This window comes from Cimex lectularius, unplaced genomic scaffold, assembly GCF_000648675.2.
Source record: "Cimex lectularius strain Harlan isolate CLEC.00 unplaced genomic scaffold, Clec_2.1 scaffold187, whole genome shotgun sequence".
Classification (NCBI taxonomy): Eukaryota; Metazoa; Arthropoda; class Insecta; order Hemiptera; family Cimicidae; genus Cimex; species Cimex lectularius.
Genome location: NW_019392726.1, coordinates 122,501 through 145,066, shown reverse-complemented (window position 1 = coordinate 145,066; position 22,566 = coordinate 122,501). Strand labels below are relative to the sequence as shown.

At 29.9% G+C, this 22,566-nt stretch overlaps 1 protein-coding gene across 12 annotated transcripts in view; it reads right to left on the bottom strand.

The window, feature by feature from the left end:
• LOC106667833 (sodium channel protein para) overlaps positions 1–22,566 on the bottom strand; it is an 89,821-nt gene that overhangs the window by 15,243 nt on the left and 52,012 nt on the right. For 7 of the 12 annotated variants that reach the window (XM_014396050.2, XM_014396060.2, XM_024226723.1 and 4 more), the window contains exons 4-17: positions 18,558–18,614; positions 14,339–14,575; positions 11,361–11,516; positions 11,088–11,293; positions 10,887–11,015; positions 7,777–7,868; positions 7,507–7,719; positions 7,375–7,435; positions 7,166–7,310; positions 6,940–7,104; positions 6,586–6,876; positions 4,841–4,984; positions 710–994; positions 57–153 (exon numbers count right to left, since the gene is read on the bottom strand). In XM_014396050.2, the coding sequence (XP_014251536.1) occupies positions 57–153; positions 710–994; positions 4,841–4,984; positions 6,586–6,876; positions 6,940–7,104; positions 7,166–7,310; positions 7,375–7,435; positions 7,507–7,719; positions 7,777–7,868; positions 10,887–11,015; positions 11,088–11,293; positions 11,361–11,516; positions 14,339–14,488 (2,134 nt within the window). In that variant the 5' untranslated portion in view covers positions 14,489–14,575; positions 18,558–18,614. 12 annotated transcript variants of the gene reach the window in all.

The window sequence follows — 22,566 nt, the reverse complement described above, 5'->3', positions numbered from 1 at the left end:
CTAAAAAATATATTATTAAAATTGTGCACATTTTAACAATGCAGTAAATTATTTACCTTTCATATCTACTACTGTTTGTTGTTGAGCTGGTTCTATAAATGGATTGTCTTGGTTTTTGCTCTTTGGAGGACCGTCTTCTATGTCTGATGTATCCTAGAAAGTATTTACAAAAAAGATTATACCTCTCACTCACAATTTAACCGTTAAATATAATTACAATTTGAAACAAAGTTTTATTTCGCTGTAAAATGTAATTTTAAAAGGAAGAAAGTATGACAAGCTCACACTTAACGAGCAGTGAAGAAAATGTGTTAAAGCACAACACTGAAAAATATGTATATGAAGAGCAAAATTCTGACAAAAGTACAATCCTGTGATGAGTGTTACACAGAATTATTGAAAATGACATCAATTCAAGTGGTAAAAAGTGTGCAAAGCTGAAGTAAAGAGCTTTTGATAAGTATTGAATGATGATTATGATATACAGCTTAAAGTAACTTTTTTTACTTTCTTAATTCCATATAGTAATGGTGCAAGAATGTTGTGCTAAAACCTAAGATACGCGAATATATTAAAATATAAACCTTATATTTTATTATTAAATCCCTTAAACTCTAACCACTGCCTTAGAGAGCAAGTTTTATTTGAAATATTTTCTAAAAGTTGTTCCTCATTACATCTATTACAAAATTTTTTGGGATATACTTACAAAATCTCTAGGATAATGTTTATCCGGTATAGGTTGGTGTGTGACAGTGGTTGAGCTGTTTCGAGAAGATCGAGACCTAAGTTTACTTTCTTTTGTCGGTGCTCTCGCACCACCGATCCCCGAAAGAAGATCACCATGGGACGTATAACTGAGTCTCGAGGCATGTGATGTATAAGATGAATGCCTTGAGCCAAGCCCAGTTGTATACAAAGGCACTACCATCGCACCGTTTTCTTCACTCATTGGTGTTACAGCATTAGAATCGTCTGCGTAAGGCAAATGCTCCTGGACACAACCGATATCACTTAAACACACTGATTCACAGTAATTTATGGATATATTTTTTTTCTAAATTGATTTCTTTGACCAGGGGGTTTGTACAAAAGAGACGTCTTGCTACTTAAAATCATGAAATTTCTAATAAGATGCTTTAAATCTTGCAAGCGATATTATTGCTAAAACAGTTCATCTTACTTTCAAAGTTAATTTATTTAACAAAAAATCTGTTTTGTTTAATTTAAATAAGTCAATTCTAGTGCAAAATTTAATGGTTCTAGATATCTAAAATTCCCATTTACATTTTAATTTCAGTGGAAGAATTTATTATTTATTTACTATATTTTTCTTTTACATATATTAATAATTATTTATCAAGTTGATAAAATTATTGTTGATCACGTCTTTATTTATTTATTAAAAACAATATATAAATCCAAAATCTGTCATCGAAAATACAATTCTTGTATGACCCAATATTATTTAATTCATAGCAATTTCTCCTAAAATTGAGCAAGTTGGTAGGAAAAGGAGAAGAACCGTTAAACCTCTGGGACTACAGATCAAAGAACGTTTTTCATCAAATCGATTAACGCTGTATATTTGGTAAATCATTAAAATGGCAGATAATTAGGCTAATAGGGTTGCACCCCTCGTCATTTTTAAATTGAAATGTCACCACAAAGAAAGGGTTGTATTTATGGATGATGGATGATGAGCTGGTACCGGCCAAAAAACAGTATATTAACTTCACTCGTGAGATAAATTTTAAATAGATTTCAGTTGAATCTGTCAAGTATGTTAATAATTTTCGTATTATTTGTAGCTTAGTTTTACAAAATAGAAGTAACAAAGAAATTTAGGTAAAACCTTTAATGTTGGATAGTTATTAATTATAAATAACCAATATAAATAAGTAAATAGTCTATTTATTAAACAATAAAATGTTTCCCCAACTGATTCTGATGCTTTTAATCATAAGAAAAATAATTCATTTTGCGATTTCAGTGCTTTTATTTTTGAACAGTTTGTTTATAAAATTTTGAGCTTAAAAAAATGCACAGTTGCAATAATTTTTAAAACAAACTACTTGATCCTGTCACTGTTGAGATTTTAATTAAAAGATAATCCACTGTTTGTAATGTCAAATATTTACATAATATACTAAAGAAAATGATTGATTTTTATGTTAAGCTACCGTTATAAAAATGAGTGCAGTGAGGATAAAATGAAAGTTGGTGGATGAAACCGCACTTGGGCCGAAAAATTTGCACCAACGATAATATGGTATAAAGTGGAATAAAATGTTATACATACGTTGAAAAATAAATAATTAGCGTTTTATTATATAATAAAATATTACCTACGTGATTTTGACTGCTTTTAAATATAAATAAAAAAATTTCATTTTGCATTTTCAGAGCTTTTAGTTTGAAACAGTTACTTTATAAATATTGCAGCTTAGGAAAGAAAGCAAGTATTTTCAATAACTTTTAAAACAAACAAATTCATACAATAATGGTTGAGATTGTAATTAAAATATATCACCTTTTTTATAATATTAATTGCAAAATAAACTTTAGAAAATATAATAAAGCTACTGTTAAAAAAATTAGTACTCCGAGGATAAATTGGAAGCCGGTGGATTAAACGCATTTGGACAGAAAAATTTGCACAAAGGATTATGGGGTATTACAGAGGAATAAAGTATTATAAACTTACTTATTTCATTGTGCATAATTACAGTCTAAAGATCGAAAGTTGATATACCAGTCTTGTTCCAATTTTGTTTAAAAATAGTTTTAATGTATTTGTGGAATTTTTCTTTGAGTACTTTTTTTGATATTAACATCTTGACTAAATAAATAACACTTTTTTTATAGCTATATTATGCTAATGAGTGCTGACAGCTTAGATTTCTATATAAAAAATACTTAATAAGTGCAAAATACAAAACAAAAAATGAACTAATAAAAGATTATCACTCAAGGAAAAAGTTATCTTGAAGAATATTATTATTATAGAATAAACAGAGTACAGTTCAGTAATTGCAAATCTTTTAATTGTGACACTACTCTCGTTTTCAAAATTAAAACTAACTTATTGCCACAACAATCTGATAGAATTGAGATAGAGAACAAATAATGATAACAAGTCAGTGTTTGGAAAATATGATAGAAAAAATATTCAAGCTAAGGTTCAGATTCGTCATGCCTGAAATCCACAGAAAATATAGCTCACATCTAAACAACAGTCAAAAAGGTTCAAATAAGTTGAGAATGTGTGAAATTCACCCAACATCAAAAAGAAAATATATTTGGAATATGTACTTATGGAATATGTAAGTATTAATATACTTGTAAATGTTCATTTTCAAAAATATATAAAATAAATAAATAAAAATTGTATCTATATAATCAATGTTAACAAATTCTAACTATTCTGATAAAAACACAAGTTTTTTAAGCATCAAGAGTGCAACCCATATATCTGCCAAGACAAACAGCAAAATAAGTGATCTAGATGAAGCAAAAGCCAACATTGGAAACATGTAATAAAAACTAAAAAAAAAACAAAAAAAACTTAATGTGAGAATTAAGCATGGGCAGTCTATAACACAAAAAAGAAAATTTAACCATCAAATATTAGAAGTATAACTTCGTTGTTACTTGTCATTTTATAATTTTATCAAGGTGTGCAAAGCGTAATAAATTGCTTACTTTGCTATAAATATTTTTTTTTAAATAAGTGTCTTGTAATGTAAAAAAATGATGTTTTTAAAATTATTGTTATAAATGATGTCATATTTGACAAGTTCAATTTGTCTCATGAAAATTTCTGAAAGGTTTGGAGGGGTGCACATTATATATTAAAAAAAAATCAATTAGAACTTGGATAATTATAAAATAATGTATGGAATTTTGTTAATTAGTAGCTAATTAATATTTAAAAAATCTCGTAACAAAGATTTTTTTTTAAATATGAAAGAATTGTTTTTTTAAAAACTGTTTTTTTTTTTTCAGTTCAATTACAAATTATAATTCTTTTTTTTTGCTCTTGTTAGTAGTATTTTAAAAAAATGTGTCCTAATAAAAAGTACACAACATGAACATGAATGATATATGTAATGATGCTTAGCATTTAAATCAATATGAAGAAAAAAAGTTTAAAATTATTAAAATGCTGTCCCAATTTGTAGAAAAAAAATCATTATTATTAATTACTTTATATTAATCACACAAAATGTAAAAAACTATATATAAACACTACGTTCAAAATGGAAATATGGAGAAAAAAGTTAAGCATGCATGATTTTAGTCATAAAACTATGATTATGTAATCAAAATATAAAACAAAAGATTCGATAAAACTTGGCAAAAATCAAAAACGATTCTGAACAAAACCTAATTAGGAAGAAAAAACCTCTGCCTTATTATTATTTATTGAGGTATAATAAATGAAGGGAACCTGTGGTGACAGTTTGTATGTGAAAATATTTATAGTGGTGATTATAAACTATTATAAATCCAAATCTAACTTATTTAGTGAACATATTTAATAATTTTTTACAACTGAACATATTTATGAGACACACTAATTGTTAATTATGAATACCACGGGGAATTTGAATGACACAACAACAAAATAGTACCAGAATGTTAAATTCCTTTGTTCCTATGCATTAGTTTTGAAAAAGACCCAAACTATTAAAGTTAAAGTATATGAACTGTGTTGTGTGATCTTTTAAGACAATAGGCAATTTAAGAAATCAAGTCCCGTTAGTACAAAAAACCCGTAATGCTGGTACTTTCAATTTAAAGGGGTTTTGTGTAGAAAAAGCGACCACGACAGTACCTGTGCATCCAGGTAAGTGGAGAGAACGAGTGGTTTCCTGTCCCCTCCTGCAAATCTCGATCTGCCGTTTCGTATCGTAAACTGGTGAGATCCCCTCGACCCACGGCGAAGGTTGAATGGGGAGCCAGGCAAGCTTAGGCTGGCCTGCAACATCCACCCCCCGAAAAAAAATTATTATGTATCCCTAATTTCTGTGTTATACCCTACCTAATTAAAAAAATCCCAATAATTGAGGGTTTAGCTTTGAGATTTATCCTAGTTTTTGTTATTTGTTTCTAATATGAACTATGATGGGATGTGAAATTACAAAAGCGACTGTTTCAATTTTCACTTAAAATTGAGAAATGACTTGTGAAATGAGAAACTTTCATGAATTCAACTGCTAATCGAGTATAGCCAAAACTGAATGTTATGGTAATTTAGCAGTGCACAGAGAGTGTAAAACGGAATGAAATAATAAGCAATTTAAATAGTTCAATCTGACACATAATTTGTGCAGTTTAATATCGCCTAAGTGACCCATTAAAATGTAAATATTGCCCAAGTTGGGCCTTGTAAATAAATCATTTGGACATAAATTTCAAATATCTAAGATGGTATTTATTCAAATATGTGTGTGCATTGATTTTTTAATACAATTTATTACATGTACACACCAGATTGTTAAAATTCAATAATCTATAACCACATATTCCAAATAATATTATAAAAAAACAACTTAATGGAACAATAGTTGGCTAAGTTTTTTTTCTTGTTTTTTTTTTTTTTTAATTTTTTTTTTAAATTTTCTTGGCCATTGCCAGTTGATGAATGATTGTAAATAATGGTGCATAGAGCCTAGTACACTGAAACACAACAATAAAGCAGTGAAATATTCAAATATAGAGCACATTGATTGCATGCATTTCCACAAAAACCAAATCAATAAATCAACAAAAAGTTTTGCTAAAACTAATAATAATAATAATATAAACTTTAAAAAATAATAAAAACAAAAAACAACTTTTACTTGGTATGATTGAAAAAATGGAAAAGAATGATTGATGATTATATGTATAATTAACTATCCAGCGGTCTTGCTAAGCATATGAATTTAATAAAAATAAATAATAGTCAGTTGATCTGATAATGAGTTGAAATTACAAACTGAATTTAGGATTTAATATTCAATTTTTTTGTCCAATATTTTTAATTTTTGGCAACTCATTTATTACAACAGCATAGTGTTAATTTCAATTGTATCAAACATACTAAGACAAAGTAATAAAAAATTAAGTAAATATGAATTATGGAAATTATTTTTTATTATATCGAAAAATAAATAATTTGAAAATCAAGTATTATTATTAGTTTGAAAAGTTTAAAATGACTTGGAAAACAATTTTTATTTGTAAAGAAAACAAACAACAACATGCCATTTTTTCTTTTTTAATATTGGCAAAGTCCAAAAAAAGACACATATTTTCTAAAGGCAATCGATGGATGGGTAGCAACAACTTCAACAACAAATAGGTCATAACAAATGATTTTTTTTAAACAAGAGGGATGGGAAGACAAGGACCTACCTCAGTTTGATTGTCCTGGAAAGCAAAAGGAAAGTGGTTTTAATTTTGAGTTTGTTAGGGAAAAGTCAAGAAAGATTGAAAATAAAAATAAAAAGGTGAAAGGTAGATGTTAGAAGGCCATGGGATTTAAGAAGGTAGAAATAACGAGAAAAAAAGAAAATACAAAGCCTTTTAACTTACCACACTAATTTTTCGAGATTTGCTGCCTCCAGTTGTTGGACGACCCTGACTCAAAGAATCAGATCGTATACTCATTTTTTCCCTGTTGTTATCATCAATGTTTCCTTTTTCTTGACCTATGAACAACTCATAGCTGTGCGCAGAAAAGTCTGATGGAGATTTTGCCACTGATGCCCCGTCTGCCTCTGCTGCTGCTGCTGCAGCTGCAGCAGCCGCATTAGCTGCGGCAGCATGAGCCGCTGCATGGGCTGCTCGTTTGTTTTCCTTAGCTTGAGCTGCTTCCTCTGCCTCCTAAATATTTTGAATTCCCATGTGATTCAAGATATTTTCAATTGCTTCCTTGCTAAAGCATACCCTAAGGGCTTCCTCTTCAGCAGCTTCTTCTTCTTCCGCCTTCTTTTGCAGTTCATCATATGACATAGCGACAATAGCTAAAATCAAGTTGACGAGGTAGAATGATCCCAGGAATATAATTACTATGAAGAACAACATGTGCCACGGACCAGCCGAGCGCAGTACCTATAGTTTAAAAATATATATATATATAAATTTAGAAAATGTATTTTTTTGCAATATATACCAATTGATAAAGATTTTCCCAATAATCCTGAGTCATTAGTCTAAATGCCGAAAGAAAGGCCCAGCCAAAACTATCAAAACTAGTGTAACCATAGTTTGGATTGTCACCAAACCCTTGAAGGCATGTATATCCAGGTTTACATTGTCTAAAAATAAAATAACATTATTAAATAGCATTTTCTATTTTTCTTAAATTGTCTAAAAGCTCACCCAGCACCGGAGGAGTTCCCACATAGTGGAATCTGCCCATCCGGCAGTACTTGCCAGTTTGCTGGAAAACACAATTTTAGTAATTATCTCAAATATATTACATAATTTTAAAAAAATTAAAAAGAAACTTACACTCATTACTACAGTGATTAAACCAGTTTTCGTGTGTTAGATTACCAGCTGAACCATCCTCCGGGAAGTTTTTGATACATTTTTGTGTGAGCACTCCCATGTAAATCTGCAGACCCATAAGCGCAAATACAGACAGTGAGAACATGGTTAAGATGATTACATCTCGCAGATTTTTCACTGACTCTATCACAGCACCAACGATTGTTTTCAATCCTAAACAAGACATACATATTAACAATATTGAATATTAAAAAAAAAAAAAATAATTACCAGGCACAATGGCGACAGTTTTTAGGGCTCTTAATACCCTAAATGTTCTTAAGGCGGCTAGGTTTCCAAGATCTATACCCATTGTAACATAGCTATAAAATAAAATAAAGAATTAAGTATTGAATAATTAGAACTGATTGTACTTTTTCAATAAAAATGAACAAATTCGATCAATAATACTATTAGTTTCTGTGAGTTAAATTTCTTAATCGAAACCCATTTTCACGTCAACTTATAATGTTGAAGTCTATTACATGTGTATATATACATATACAAAGGGCATTTCAAAACATTCACAACATTAAACTGACTATCTAACTGAGAATGAAACAACGTTCAACAATTTTTTTCTAGGAGACACTACAAAGGTTTTTAAAAATGTGTTTATATAATATGTAATATAATCAGATTCCTAATACACTATTTGAATAGATTCATCAGGCTATCTCTAAGACTAAGCTACTGTTTATTTTTAGTTTATTTACTGAAACGTCATTTAGAATAGTTAACTTTGTAATAAATATAGGTAATGTAAATCTTCCAAATGTCTATGTTAGTATATAGTATAATTTACATAATTTCTACTATCTAGCTTTCATGATATTCTAATGCTAATACAACTACCTCTCACAACAAAACTAATGACACATTAAGACATTTATTTGTTCTTTTTTACAAGAAACTTACATCAAATATATCTTCATATCTTGTCACTCTATCAACAAATATTCAAATAGTAGTACTTGAGGAAATAAAGCTTAATTCAAGTGGTAAAATTAGTAAGACAATGTTGGTAAAGCTACAATTAACAAATAAAATATACATACATAAGTTACGTTTAAAAACGTACGGAATATTTCTAAGACAGAATAAGTTTTTTTTTATGTTTGCACTCGAAATATTTCCAAATTCCAAATTAAGTTGACCATCTGGAGTAAAATATAAAGCTAAGTTAGTTATAGATACTCTTATAAGTATTTAATGCTTTAATAAAAATTATGTCAATTTTAATTTAAAAAAATAAATAAAAAAATGACGAGGTATACAAAGTGATAAACATGTAACTCGATAATCTCCAATCATCTTGATCTGCCAATTTAGTCAGACTTGTTTTGACATTTCCGCCTTTTTTAATTAGTTTTAGTACAGAATGGAGCTTATCACTTCTCGCAGTTGACTGGAAATTCCAGCTGTGATTACCAACAAATTACCAGCATTCTGAATCACCCACTCCGGGTGTTGGCGGTCCAGGATCAGACCTCTTATCCATGAAACTATAGGTTAGGCTCCAGGGGCTACACCATCTAGGTCAAATCAGCCCCCATTTTAATCAGTCTCCCATTGACACTCTCACTCTCTCTTAAATACATTATGCACTATTTACGTACAATTTACTCAGGGTGGTGGAGTACTTGATATTCCTCCATCACCCTATACACCTATTATATAATTAACCTAATTGAGGATCAATTAGGCACTTAATGATCTGCCATCAACCCTCTCACACTAAACATTCATGCTAATAAATACATTCACTCTCAATGTGGTAGGGTCACAAAACTCAGTATATGCAATAAACCAACCCTGTTTCTTTCAAGAATTTGAACAGGGACCCAGAGACCTCCTGCCTATATCTATATTCTTCCACATTTTCAGATGGGACATATGAGCTACGTTTCTCTAGATGCCAGACTCATACATGGGGTGTGGCTCAAAAGTAAGTGACAATGTGCCAACCTAACCTTGCCTGGCTTATCCTTAATCGGGTTAGGATGACTCTTCTCCTATGACACCTATTGAATGTGCTCCTGTTACTTGAAAGCCCACTGATGCTGCCACTTTTTCTACTCATGTTTTTAAAATGTACTTTCTGATTTATTTTAATATTTAATATTTAAATAATAGTCAACGTTTAAATGGACAGAACAATCAAAAAGATGGCAAAATGCCTAAATATGACAAAGGCACAATGGATGATTTGAGATGATGAAGCTACATAAAATTCTTCAATAAAAGCAGAAATTGTTCAATAAAACAAAAATTAAGCTTCAGATATTAATAAATATAAAAAAATGTAGAAAATTTCTAAGATTATTGTCCATAAAGTGTAATAAAAAAATTATTAATAAAAATGTATGATTAAATTTCATTTTTACCTTCTAGATGCTTCTAAGTACATTTTAATTTCGAAAAATAGAATATTTATGAATTTGAACTTGCATCATTGTTTAAAATTGCGTTAACAAACTGTTATTACGCAACTAATTGAATTTTCTAACAATCACGATAGAACCAAATTTCATAAAAATTTTTCAGACCTTCTGAATTATCTGCATTCTTATTTTCTGTTGGAGTCTCTTCTTATTATTTGAGTGATTTTTTTCAAGTATTAAAAACGCAGTTGATTTTGTCATTATGTTACAAATTATGTTATATTAAACAAAAACTGTTACTCCAGAGTTTTAAAGTAAATTTCCCGTCAAATTTATTACATCAATGAATACATTTAGTTTGACGTATTGATTGAGAATGTTTCAAACTTTAATCTTTTGTTTCACTCCTACGTTTTTAAATATAGTAAAACTATTGCATAATAAAATAATATTGAACCAAAAGCTTCAAAAAGTACAAGTAAACTTATGTTACAAGCATTACCTATTTTACAAAACTAAAAATATTTAAATACCCTTTTTAACAATGATTGTAGTTAAAAAATTTAATCAGACATGTACAACTGAATAAGGAATTTGAATGTTGGCATTGATTAATGTTCTGTTAATTAAATATTTTTTTAAATATTTAAGCTAAGAATTTTTATATTTAAATAGTCATGAATGAGTTTAAGCAAATTTATGTAAAATAATTGAGCTATTAAACTTTTTATTCCCTCAAGATTAAAAAAAGAAGTATTTCTCTTTGTAGTAATATTCTTCTTTTATTTAATGGCTTGAATAGTCTCCATTGTATGAATATTTTTGATTATCAACCAATTTTTTTGCCAGCAGCTTGTTTCACTTAGATACAATTAGATTGAAAATAAATAAAAATGATTGTTTAATTGTTTTATTTTATGTTTCTATTCTAATCTAGGGGTGAACTACACTACTCACGCCAATGCTATTACTACGAAGTCCAGCCAATTCCATGCGTCTCTAAGGTATGTGAATGGCTGTAGAATGAAGCCACGAGCCATCACCTTGACTGCCGATTCGAAAGTGTAGATTCCGGTAAAGATCACTCTAAAATTGATCGATTCAAATGAGTTTCGGTACTATTTCATATTATCGATGAGAAAGTAGAGAAGGTCATACTCAGTAGATTCCACTGTAGGGGTTGTAGGCATTATCATTAGAACACAGTTTAGGAGAATAGTAAATATGATGAAAAGGGAGAAAAGAGGATGTACTAGGATATAGATTGCAACACGCCGAATTGGGTTAAAGGGGTCGAGGATCCAGAGAGCATCTGTCGCAGAGAATCGAAAAATATCTTTTCCTTTACTGACAACAACAAACGTCTGTGAATAAATAAAAATTAAATTAAATTAAAAAAAAATTAATAAAAAAAACCATATCAAAACTTACCCTCTTATTGTGGTAGAAGGTGTCAATATCCTCGAGAGGTATGGATGAGAGCTCTTCAGGAAAACCACCCTGTAGCCTGACAGGCAGAGGAACACCTTGTTCCAACGTCGTGTCAGGCTGTGGACCTTCATCTTCGTCCTCGTCCTCATACCGAATCTGCATTTTTAAATAAATTGTATAGATTTATTAAAAAACTACAATTCAATTTGTAACAAACTGAACATTGTAAATTATAAAATCAAATTACCTCAAGCTTCATAGTAAAAGCAATAGGAAAAATTAAACTCACTGTGCTGAACATTGTACCGATAACTGTGAAGATATTTTGTGTAATTGATAAGCAAATTTAAAAATTTAGTGAAAATTAATTTGCTTTTGTGTATAGTAGATTAGTCTCGTTTGCTGGATTAAAAGTGTTAACAAATAAGTTGCAACTTTGTGAACTTAGATTATAATTTTCCAAGAGAAAATTGACAAGTGAAACTTTAAGTAATTTAAAGCAGTTGTCAAATGGTCAATATTATAGCCACAAGTTCATTTCTTACTTAAAAAAGTATAGCTTCTATAATTACCAAGTGTAAAAACAAAAATTCTTAAAATGGCAATCTATCTTAGAAAATACTAAAAAAATATAAAAAGTTTATTTTTAAAATAGGATTATTTTCACATTAAATAGAGTCATAAAGGATCATAATAATTGACCTATCGAATGGCTCTCTTTCCTTTATATTGAGAGACATTTAAGTTATAAAAAAGAAGAAAGAGGAATTTATAAATCGACTTCTTTATCTAAATCTAAAAATATTATTTTGCTTATTTACCGATTTGAAAACTATTATTGATAATTAAGTATTTATTTTGCGGTCATATAATTTAAATTTGTTAGTAAACATTTCTTAAGAAATTAAGAACACACAATATAAAAAACAAAATTGTTAATAAGTATAGAATAGAACATAAATTGATTAATCAACTTAATTATTTGCTTCATTTGATTGGATGATTTGGAAAAAATAAAACTGATTTGAAACAAATAATAATTAAAAAACCTTCTGTTTTGATCTGATTATATTTTTCTTCTATTTCTTTCATTAATATAAACTTCCTTTTTATATTAATAAAAGGAAAAATTTGTAATTTTAATCAGTATATCATGTGAAGTTTTTTCTTAAAATTTTTGCTACATATCTAACTATTTAAAAAAATTTATGAAATCTAATACATCCTAATGGCTATTATAATAAACTATCTAGAAAATAACAATAGAATTTGATTAAAAAGATGAATAGAAATTCATCATAACATCACATAAGCGTGAAGCATTCAAAGCCTCTAAAACATGCAAATGAATTATATAGTTATATATGAAATTTTAACTTTATTCTTTTTATAAAACATTACTTTATAAAAAAACAGTATCTTATGAAATAATAAATATTTAACTTATGCTAAAACATTTAAATTAATTGCAAATTATTTTCATTATTAATTAAAAATAAACACATAATATTATGGCCAATCCTTTATGAAAACTATGTGAAAGAAGAAATAAGAACATCAATTATATAAATGAAATAGAAACCCTTTGATTAACATGTTTGTGAAGTGTTCTCACTTAAACCGATGTTTAGCAAAAAGAAAAGCAGTATTTTTTCTTTTTTTATGTAGTGAATGCATTGTGGATATGATATAATAAAATATCGACAATTAAAAAAAGCAATATTTTTTTGTGACTCAACTATTCATGCTTAAGAACAATTTAGGACGAATATTTGGTCTATTTGTGAATCTACATGGAATGTTTTTTTTTTTTAATTTATTTTATAAATAGTAGTTAATATTTTATTTTGTGTTAGTGATTGGCAGGTGTGATAATCCTGTAAATAATCATATTTTGATTTAAGGTAAAGCGAATTTGGATGCAAAACTATGAGAACTGATCATGTGTAAATAACTATTTTTTAGGAATCTAACATTCCAAAAAAGCTTACTTCTTTTTTCTTTTTCTTCCGTCCAAAACCCTGAAAAGTCCAATGTGTAAGATAGAATAAAGATTGATAGAAAGAAGGAGGTAAAGGCAAAAAGCTGGAGTAACATTCATTGTGTACACTGAATCTAAATATTTATGAACTTAATGTATTTCATTCAATGGAGAAAAACAACTATACAGGCAGCCGGAAAACTTACAACGACAGCCAAATTGAACAGTCACACAGACAGACTAATCCAGTATTAAAGTATATCTACAGTTGGAATTAATACACTCGATGATGACAACATAAATACTAATTAAAAGAGTCCAATGCTGTTGCATTTGCATGTATCATTATTACATGTAAAAAAAGTCTTTTTTTTATTTTCTGCAAAAAGAATCTTTTGTTCTAAATTTGTGAAAAATATGTTATTGTGCTACTGTGTATTTGTTTTTGAAATGCATGATGCATTAATGTACATTTTTGTTGAATAAGTCAATTCATTTGCCAAGAAAACATAGCAACACCATTTTTCTTTTTAATTAGATAATTTAACGATTAATATATATTTTCTAAACACACCCACTTTAAATGAAGACAGTAAAGACTACGTAGATGGTTAGAGACAAAGCTACTCAATAATGTACAGAATCTAACAATCACACAATTTTCATACTGATGTTTGATGGCTGAATATGATGCAAAGATGTGATGCTGATCTGAATAAAAAGGTAGCATTAATACAGAGATATGTTAGTTTTGCTAAAAGACCAGAAATGATAAAAATGGACGACGCTTAAAAAAATGAAAAACAAAGTGAGCTAAATCAAAATAAAATAGTAGGGAGGTATTTATGAAGACAAAGAATATATATATAAAAATAATAAATACAGATATTCATTTTTTAAAGGTGAAGTCTACATGAATTTTTCCCTGAAATGAAGGATTTGAAATGAAATGACATTTGTAATAAAAAACAAAATTAAAACAATATAACTTTCTCACCTCTCCCTCAGCTCTTTTCTTCTCCAATTCTTTCTGTTTGGCATACTCCTCTGCTATTCGTACCTCAATGGCTTGAAGTGACTCCCTCGTAAAGGGACGGAAAATGCTGCGTTCTTCCTCAGAGAATGTATCTGAGATGACGACGGACATTGTTAAAAAGGGGGCGAGAGGGGCTAACAGGCTTCTCTCGGTCTGCTAAGCAGGCGCCCCCAGGGCAGCCCAACCATCATGCCCGCCCTAAAATACATAATAATTTCATTGGCAAACTGAATGGACAAAATAATAAGCAAACATAAAAAAAATAAGTTCACGCTGGCTTATACCAAACTATCCCAAATCTGTTAACCATGTAAAATTATTATTGATCTTTGCTGTAGGTGCTGTGAGATGATGGACCAAGATCTCTGATCATACTTGACTCTTAGTTGGTTTTGTGACAGATTTCGGCATTTTGCCTTCAAGAAGAAAGTAGTAGCAATAAAGTACCACCAGGATTATTGGATTCAAATTGATTTAATTTCATTATTGTGCAATTTTTGGATGAATTAAAGTCACTAATTAATTATATATTTCAATTTGATTCTTGGTAAAGTAAAAATAAAGAAAGGAAAATTGTGCAAATCTATAAATATAATTCCAGGGATGTGATTTACTTCAGACTAAATTTATTTTATACAATTTCAACCTTTGTCTTAAATATTTTCTTTATTGTGCCAATGTTTCAATCTTCATTGAGATCATCTTCAGGGCTCAAAGTGTTTGTTTTCCTGTCCTTGTTTTAGTCGGCCGTTGGATAATCAATTGCTAATTTTAAACTTATGTTGAGGTGAGCGGCCACAGAAGAAAAGTCCAAATGCTTCGTTCAAAACATTTATTGACAACGTTCGGACGTCTCACGTCCTTCATCAGGTACATAATCATTGTTTTTTGTGTCAGTAACACCCTTTCCGGCATCCCAGACCAACAGCAATTTGAAAAAATGTGTTACTGACACAAAAAACAATGATTATGTACCTGATGAAGGACGTGAGATGTCCGAAATGTTATCAATAAATGTTTTGAACGAAGCATTTGGACTTTTCTTCTGGGGCCGCTCACCTCAACATAAGTTTAAAATTAGCAATTGTTTGTTTTCTGTGTAGATAAAGAAAATGTTTTTCTAAACACCACACACTTTGTGTTAAAATTAGCAGAGGCTTTGTGTTGGAGTTGTACCACATTGGGCCCTTTCTCCCTTTTGATTGCTCAGATCTGCCTAAGATGGTTGGATTGAATGATTACTCCTTGCTAATTTATAAACTTTTCTTATTTACCAGCTCATCTTTTCAAATAATGGGATTATTTTTAAATTATTGTCATAACATAAAGTTAAAAAACAAAAATAAATAAATAAATCGTATTACATTACACAGAGAAGCACAGACATACATATCGATGTCTAGAATTTGAAAAATAGTGCACTAAATTTCATTTAAGATGATGACAGTTCAATAATTGTCGAATTTAAACAATTAAATGTTATTTAATGTTCTATAAATTCTCAATTAGTTAATATTGTATATTATTTAAGTTAATTATACCTTTTATCTAAGTTTTCGTAGAGAAGAAAAAGTTAGTGTCAAGAGCGGGATTCAAACCCATGACCTTCGGCTATATAATTGTATACTTTTTTATTAGTATTGAGCAAAATATTGACAAATGCAGTTAAATTTTATGCTTGGTTGATGTATTTCATGCTAGTTTGGTATTAAGAGTAAGTCCTCAGTTCAATGGGATTGTAGTTCAGGACAGAGGTGAAAAACTTCATCATAGGGTCATTGCAGAAATGGCAGAACTATTAAATATGGGATATGCTAGGAGTGGAATAATAGACTGTGAACTGGGCACTACAGACACTGGAGACTCCCGTCAGCAGAGCCTGCCAGTAACGCCAGGAAAAAGAAGAAAAAGCAGAACACGTCCTTTGGTGTGAAAGTGTTCGCAGGCTTTCATACTCCTGGGAGAGGAAAAGCCTGAAGGATTCTCACAGGAGTCCTTGAAATCAAAAAAAGCTCAAAACTGACTGCAGTATGTCATAAAGTGACTCCTTTTAACATTTTAATTTTTATGTATTTACATTTTCTAGTTTTCTGATTCATTCAATTAGCCAAGGAGGCAGCATGTGCCACAATGCTTTTCTTTTTCTTTGTTCAGCCATCAAAAATATATGTTGAATTTAATTAAAAAGCAGAATTGTGAAAAGGGTACCACATTTTCTCTCCTTCAGTTGGAACTGGACAGCGAGTCACAAAATGACATCTTCAGCAGTCAGGTCTGAATGAAAGCCTACATCCATCGCTTTTACATAATAGATCATTATATCAGTGTTCATATACTAAACTGTTGAGTACATAATTCTCCACTGTATTTGATCAAATAAGGTTTTTTCGCCATTTTTCTCCACTGCAACTTATATAGGTTTATTATGGCACATCTAGATTATAAGGATCCTGTGATTTCTTTTCTTGTTCTCACAAAACTAAGGACTTTCCTGGGTGCTTCTTAAGTACCACTCATGATGTGAGAATCACCTTACCAAAATGAATATATCCGTACTAGTGCCTCACATTCACAAAGGATATATACTAACGTCACCGGTTTCTCTTGACTGAGTGTAATTTTCGTCAAATTTTTCCTGTTGAGAGAGAGAAATTCTTCCTTCCTTTTTGAGAGCTTCTTCTTTTAGCTTGCCTCATACCTGGTTTTGTCCAGTGCTTTTCTCAAGACATTTTGTATGCCTAGTGGTGGTTCTGGTCCCTTGACAGAGAGGGCTACTTTTTTATTTTCGTGTACAAGAACCTTAAGGTATCCTGGTTTGGTCGTCTTAGGCAATTAGGTAATTTAGGCAGTTCCAGACTTGTTTGGAGATAAAAACAGCATTTCATAATTTTATGCCTGACTGTCAAAAAGGTTTTTTACCTTTCATTTTCTTCTTTATCAATTCCTGTCCACAGATTGCATGAAACTCAGCTTGAAAGTCGGAATAAATTCAAAGTGTTTTGCTAAAATGTAATTCAGTCCTTTACCCTTAAACGTATTCCCGTAGATCTCTGTGAGGGCTTTGTTGGTCAGAAGAGTTCTTCAGAGATAACTGTGGCCTCTTAGGCAATCAAAGGTTCTCATGAAAAACCGATCAAGGCATTGACTTCATTTGTTTCTACAATTGACTATATGTATATAATTTATAAATATGTTTGTACATTTACTTATACAAATGCATACTTTTCTTGTTCTTGTTACTGAAAATCAATACATCTGATATGGAGCATGTTAAAAATTAAGTCCCTTTCAGCTGGGATTTCGAGGAAAAAACACATTCACAAGTAAAATTAGATTTCCTTTGGGTTGATTTTGTGCAAGTATTTTTAATTATTTAAATTATTTTGGGTTTCCTTGTAGGAATGATTTCTTTCTTACACAGTCATTTATAAATCTGATGGCAAAAGGCAACAATTTTAGTTAAAGGAACTTATATTTTTCCTTATTTCCTTGCTATCAACGGTTCAAAGAAAAGAGAAAACCGGACTCCATTTGCTGTATGAGAAGATACTTCAAAAGATGTTAATTAAATGATCCCCTTTGCGTCAACATTTCAAATCGCTTTTACCTCTCGCAAATCAATTGAACTTACTCTTTTCGAGAGGTCCAAAAATAGACGATTTTAAAAAAATGTTCTCTAGTCTGGTTAGGATTATATTAATCGGACGAATGATAAGTCGCAAACGGATTGATCAGTTGGATCAAGTGGGGGCGACCATGTGAAGCAGGAAAGAATAAATCGATTCTGGCGACTCTCGGCCACGAAATTATAAAGTTTGAGACTCGGTTTTACTACAAGTGTTAAAAAAAAGTTCCAGGACAATTTTTATTTCTGACGAGTATGCATGAATTAGCCTGTTAATTACTATGTTAGACTGTCCTTACATTAACTAATCAACAGGTTAATTACACCGGCTAGAGTCAGAAGATTTAAAGGAATGAATCTTGATAAAAATTCATTTATTTGTAAAAAGCTTAGGATGAAAATAGGTCAAGAATATATAGTTAAAATGTCCGATGGCATGAGCACTTATATATTTTCCATTATGATAACAATCACATTATCATATAAATCTGTTGTAAAATAAATAAAGTTTTTTTAATTTAAAAAACAAATTATTTTTACGATCAAAGTTCTTACTTATGTACGGCCGTCTCCGACCTAGCCGTTAGCTATCGTCATCTTCTCGACTCCGTCCTGTAACAAACAAAAAATCTATAATTTATTTAGAATAATAATAAAATTTAATAGTTTATTAAATTAGCCGTTAAAATTTTTGAGTTTTATTTAATTCCTGAATTAATTATTCAGAAAACGTGAGATGCGGTCTGGTGTGATGTAGGTTTCAGAAAAACATTTTCTTTATCGTGCCAACGTTTCGATCTTTATTGAGATCATCTTCAGAGCCTGGGATTTACAAGCATTGTTACATTTAACAAATACATTTAGGATGTGGAAAAAAGTGAATTTATACATTGCAAAATATATTTTTTTATATTCAATCAAAGTATTTCTCACTCAAACTGTTTGTCTTCTGTGTAATTGTGCCATTCTTCTCTCAACCCGATGCAAGAATGGCGCAATTACACAGAAGACAAACACTTTGAGTAGAAATACTTTGATTGAATATACAAAAATATATTTTGCATTTTATAAATTTACTTTTTTCCACATCCTAAATGTATTTGTTAAATGTAAACAATGTTTGTAAATCCCAGGCCCTGAAGATGATCTCAATAAAGATCGAAACGTTGGCACGACAAAGAACATGTTTTTCTGAAACTTACATTACACCAGACCGCATCTCACGATTTCTGAATAATTATCGATTAACGGTCACTAATCACCGCACATTATTTCTTGAAGGTTTGTAGCACTGCGTAGACTGAAAAATATATTGTTTTTATTGGGTCGTTATTACCACGAAAGCTCTCTAAAGTGCGAACACACTTAATTTCAGAAAACTGTTGTGTTGTTGTCATTTTCATAGAAGTCGTCGACAAAAAAATGGATGTTCAGTGCACAGTAATTTTTTTTACGAACTTTTCAAAACAAGAAAAACACTGATATCACAAAGAAATAATTAAAAATGGCAAGTAATTGAAAAAAATCAAAATCAATATCATGTGGTTGAAGGGGGGATGAACCTGAAATTTAATCAGAACTGAACTTCTTGTTCTGTCAGACTTTATAACAAAAGTCAGTCAAAATACTGTACTAGATAGTTATGAATTTTTGATTTCTTTGTACTAAAGTGTTAAGACAACTGAATAGTACAGCACAAAATAATTTTTATTCCAACTAGTTTTGTCAGGGTTTGATGTGTAAATTATGTATAAAGAAAAATTGTAAGTGGCACGTTGATACATTGTTAATATAAAATTTTTCTTTCCACTACAAACTTTTTTTTCCAAATGTGTTTATTTAAAATGTGAAATCTAAGTTGAAAAATAAAAACAACACTCGTAACAACAAAAATTTAATAAGATTAAATCGGTGGTGTAAAAATCATCTCATATTTATGCAAACAAACAAAAAAAATCCAGAAGCCAGGATGGAAACCGCTTGGAGGCAAAAGTGTATAAATAATACATACGCTTGAGTGCAATGAAAATAAATATCACGTTTTCTCCGCGTCATACGGAAAAGCCAAACTGTAATCTAGTAAAAAGGTCGGCTCTAGTTACAGAGTGGTAGCGGGTCAAGCAAAATCGTAAAGAAACAGGTTTTGCAGTGACCTAGATAAGATAGCACGATTAATGATTGATTTTTCTTTAAGGGTTTTGTTGCTTTATCCAATTTCGTGAAGAAGCAGTCAATTTGCCTAAGTATTTACTTACCCTTTTACTTAAAAGATCACACCCAATGGTTGTAATAAAACTACCAGTTTTAATTGACTGACATCAATTAAAATTCGTTGGGCTGAGGTGAGATTCGAACCGAGAACCGCGAACATGGCAATGACTCGGACGCCCTAACCACTCCCTGGTTTTATCAGTTTAATTAAATCCTCAAGTGATTTCTTTCTTGTTCCTAACTGGAAATAAATATCGGGCCTGTAATGAGCCGGTCTACTTAGACTTAATATCACATTCTTTATGAAAACTTAACAAAATTAATTAAAGTTGAAAAACAATGTCTTATCGCTCTCTAAATTAAACAGAAAATAGAGAAAACCAAGTTTAATAAAAGTTTTCTTATCCTTAAAGAAACTTTAGATCGATATTTGACTAAATGACTCAACTACAAATATATTTATTTTTAATCATATAAAAGTATAACAAACGTCAAACAAAAATAAGTAAACTGGAAAGATTTTTGGGCAATGGAAAATTTAAAATGAAAACGAAAATATAAGAAATTACCGAAACAATTTTTAGAAAGTCTGTGTTCGTATTTATCTTTAACATTAAATTTTCTTCTGTTCTACTCTAATTTTTTTGATTACTTCTAATATAAACAATTAACTTATTAGCTGTATTTTATGGATTAAATGATGTAACGTTACTTGCAGACCTACCCGAAGGGGTCAAGACCAACAGTTCTGCAACACTCCCAGGTCTTGCAGGTTTAGTATAAGGGGCGCCCCGATTAAGATTCATTTGCAAATATTTTGTTCCCAGGAGCAGACATAACAAAAAAACAATTCATAAAAAAACATGTCCAAACCAAAATATTTCTTTCATTTTAATTTTATAAATATTATAACCATCCTTAAAAAACACATATCACATATTAAGAGATTAATATCCGAGTAAATGTCTTAACACCAGATAATTTATTGTTAATCCCGTAAAAGAACAACAAACGTCAAACAAAAATAAATAAACTGGAAAGATTTTGCCAACAGAAGAATTAAAGTAAAAACGAAAATATAAGAAATTACCGAAACAATTTTCAGAAATTCGCTTTTATTCTGATTTCTCATTTATCCTTAACTTTAAATTTTCTTTCGTTCTATTTTAATTTTTTTGATTTTCCAATATAAACAATTAATTTATTAGCTGTATTTTATGGATTAAATGATGTAACGTTACTTGCAGACCTGCCCGAAGGGGTCAAGACCAACAGTTCTGCAACACTCCCAGGTCTTGCAGGTTTAGTATAAGGGGTGCCCCGTTTAAGATTCATTTGCAAATATTTTGTTCTCAGGGGCTGACATAACAAAAAAACAATTCATAAAAAAACACGTCCAAACCAAAATATTTTTTTAATTTTAATTTTATAAATATTATAACCATCCTTAAAAAACACATATCACATATTATGAGATTAATATCTGAGTAAATGTCTTAACACCAGATAATTTATTGTTAATCCCGTAAAAGAACAACAAACCTCAAACAAAAATAAATAATTTAATTATTTAATAATTTTTTTAAATTTAATAATTTAATTTTATAAATATGATAACCATCTTTAAAAAAACACATATCACATATTATGAGATTGATATTTGAGTAGATGTCTCAACAGTAAATAAATTCATTTTTAATGCCATAAAAGAACAATAAACGTCGACCAAAATAAGTAAACTGAAAAAATTTTTTAGTCAATGGATGAATTAAAATGAAAATGAAATGTAAAAAATTACCGAAACAATTTTGAGAAAGTCAGTTTTATTTGGTTTCGTATTTATCCTTGACATTAAATTTTCTTCTGTTCTACTCTAATTTCTTTGATTACTTTTAATAAAAACAGTTAATTTATTAGCTAAATTATGATGGGTGAAATGAGGTAACTTAGCTTGCAGGCCTTTCCGAAGGGGGGCGAGACCAACAGTTCTGCAACACTCACAGGTCTTGCAGGTTTAGTATACTGGGTGCCCTATTTGAGATCCATTCCCAAATATTTTTTCACAGAAGCATACATAAAAAAATACTTAAAAACATGCAAAAAATACGTCCCTTTTTATTTTAATTTTATACGTTAATCATGTGCCATAAAAATGGTAAAATAAGCATTTTTTTAAATTATATAAACACTATTAATGGTGGGTAGCAAAGGTTTTGGCGTTAATACGGCGCTCATCATTGGAAAAAAAATAAAACAAAATTGTAAATACATAACCAAACCAGTGATAAGATTGATTTATGTTCAAACCCGGACGAAAAATGTGAATCATAGCCAATTTCACTTCATTAAGTTC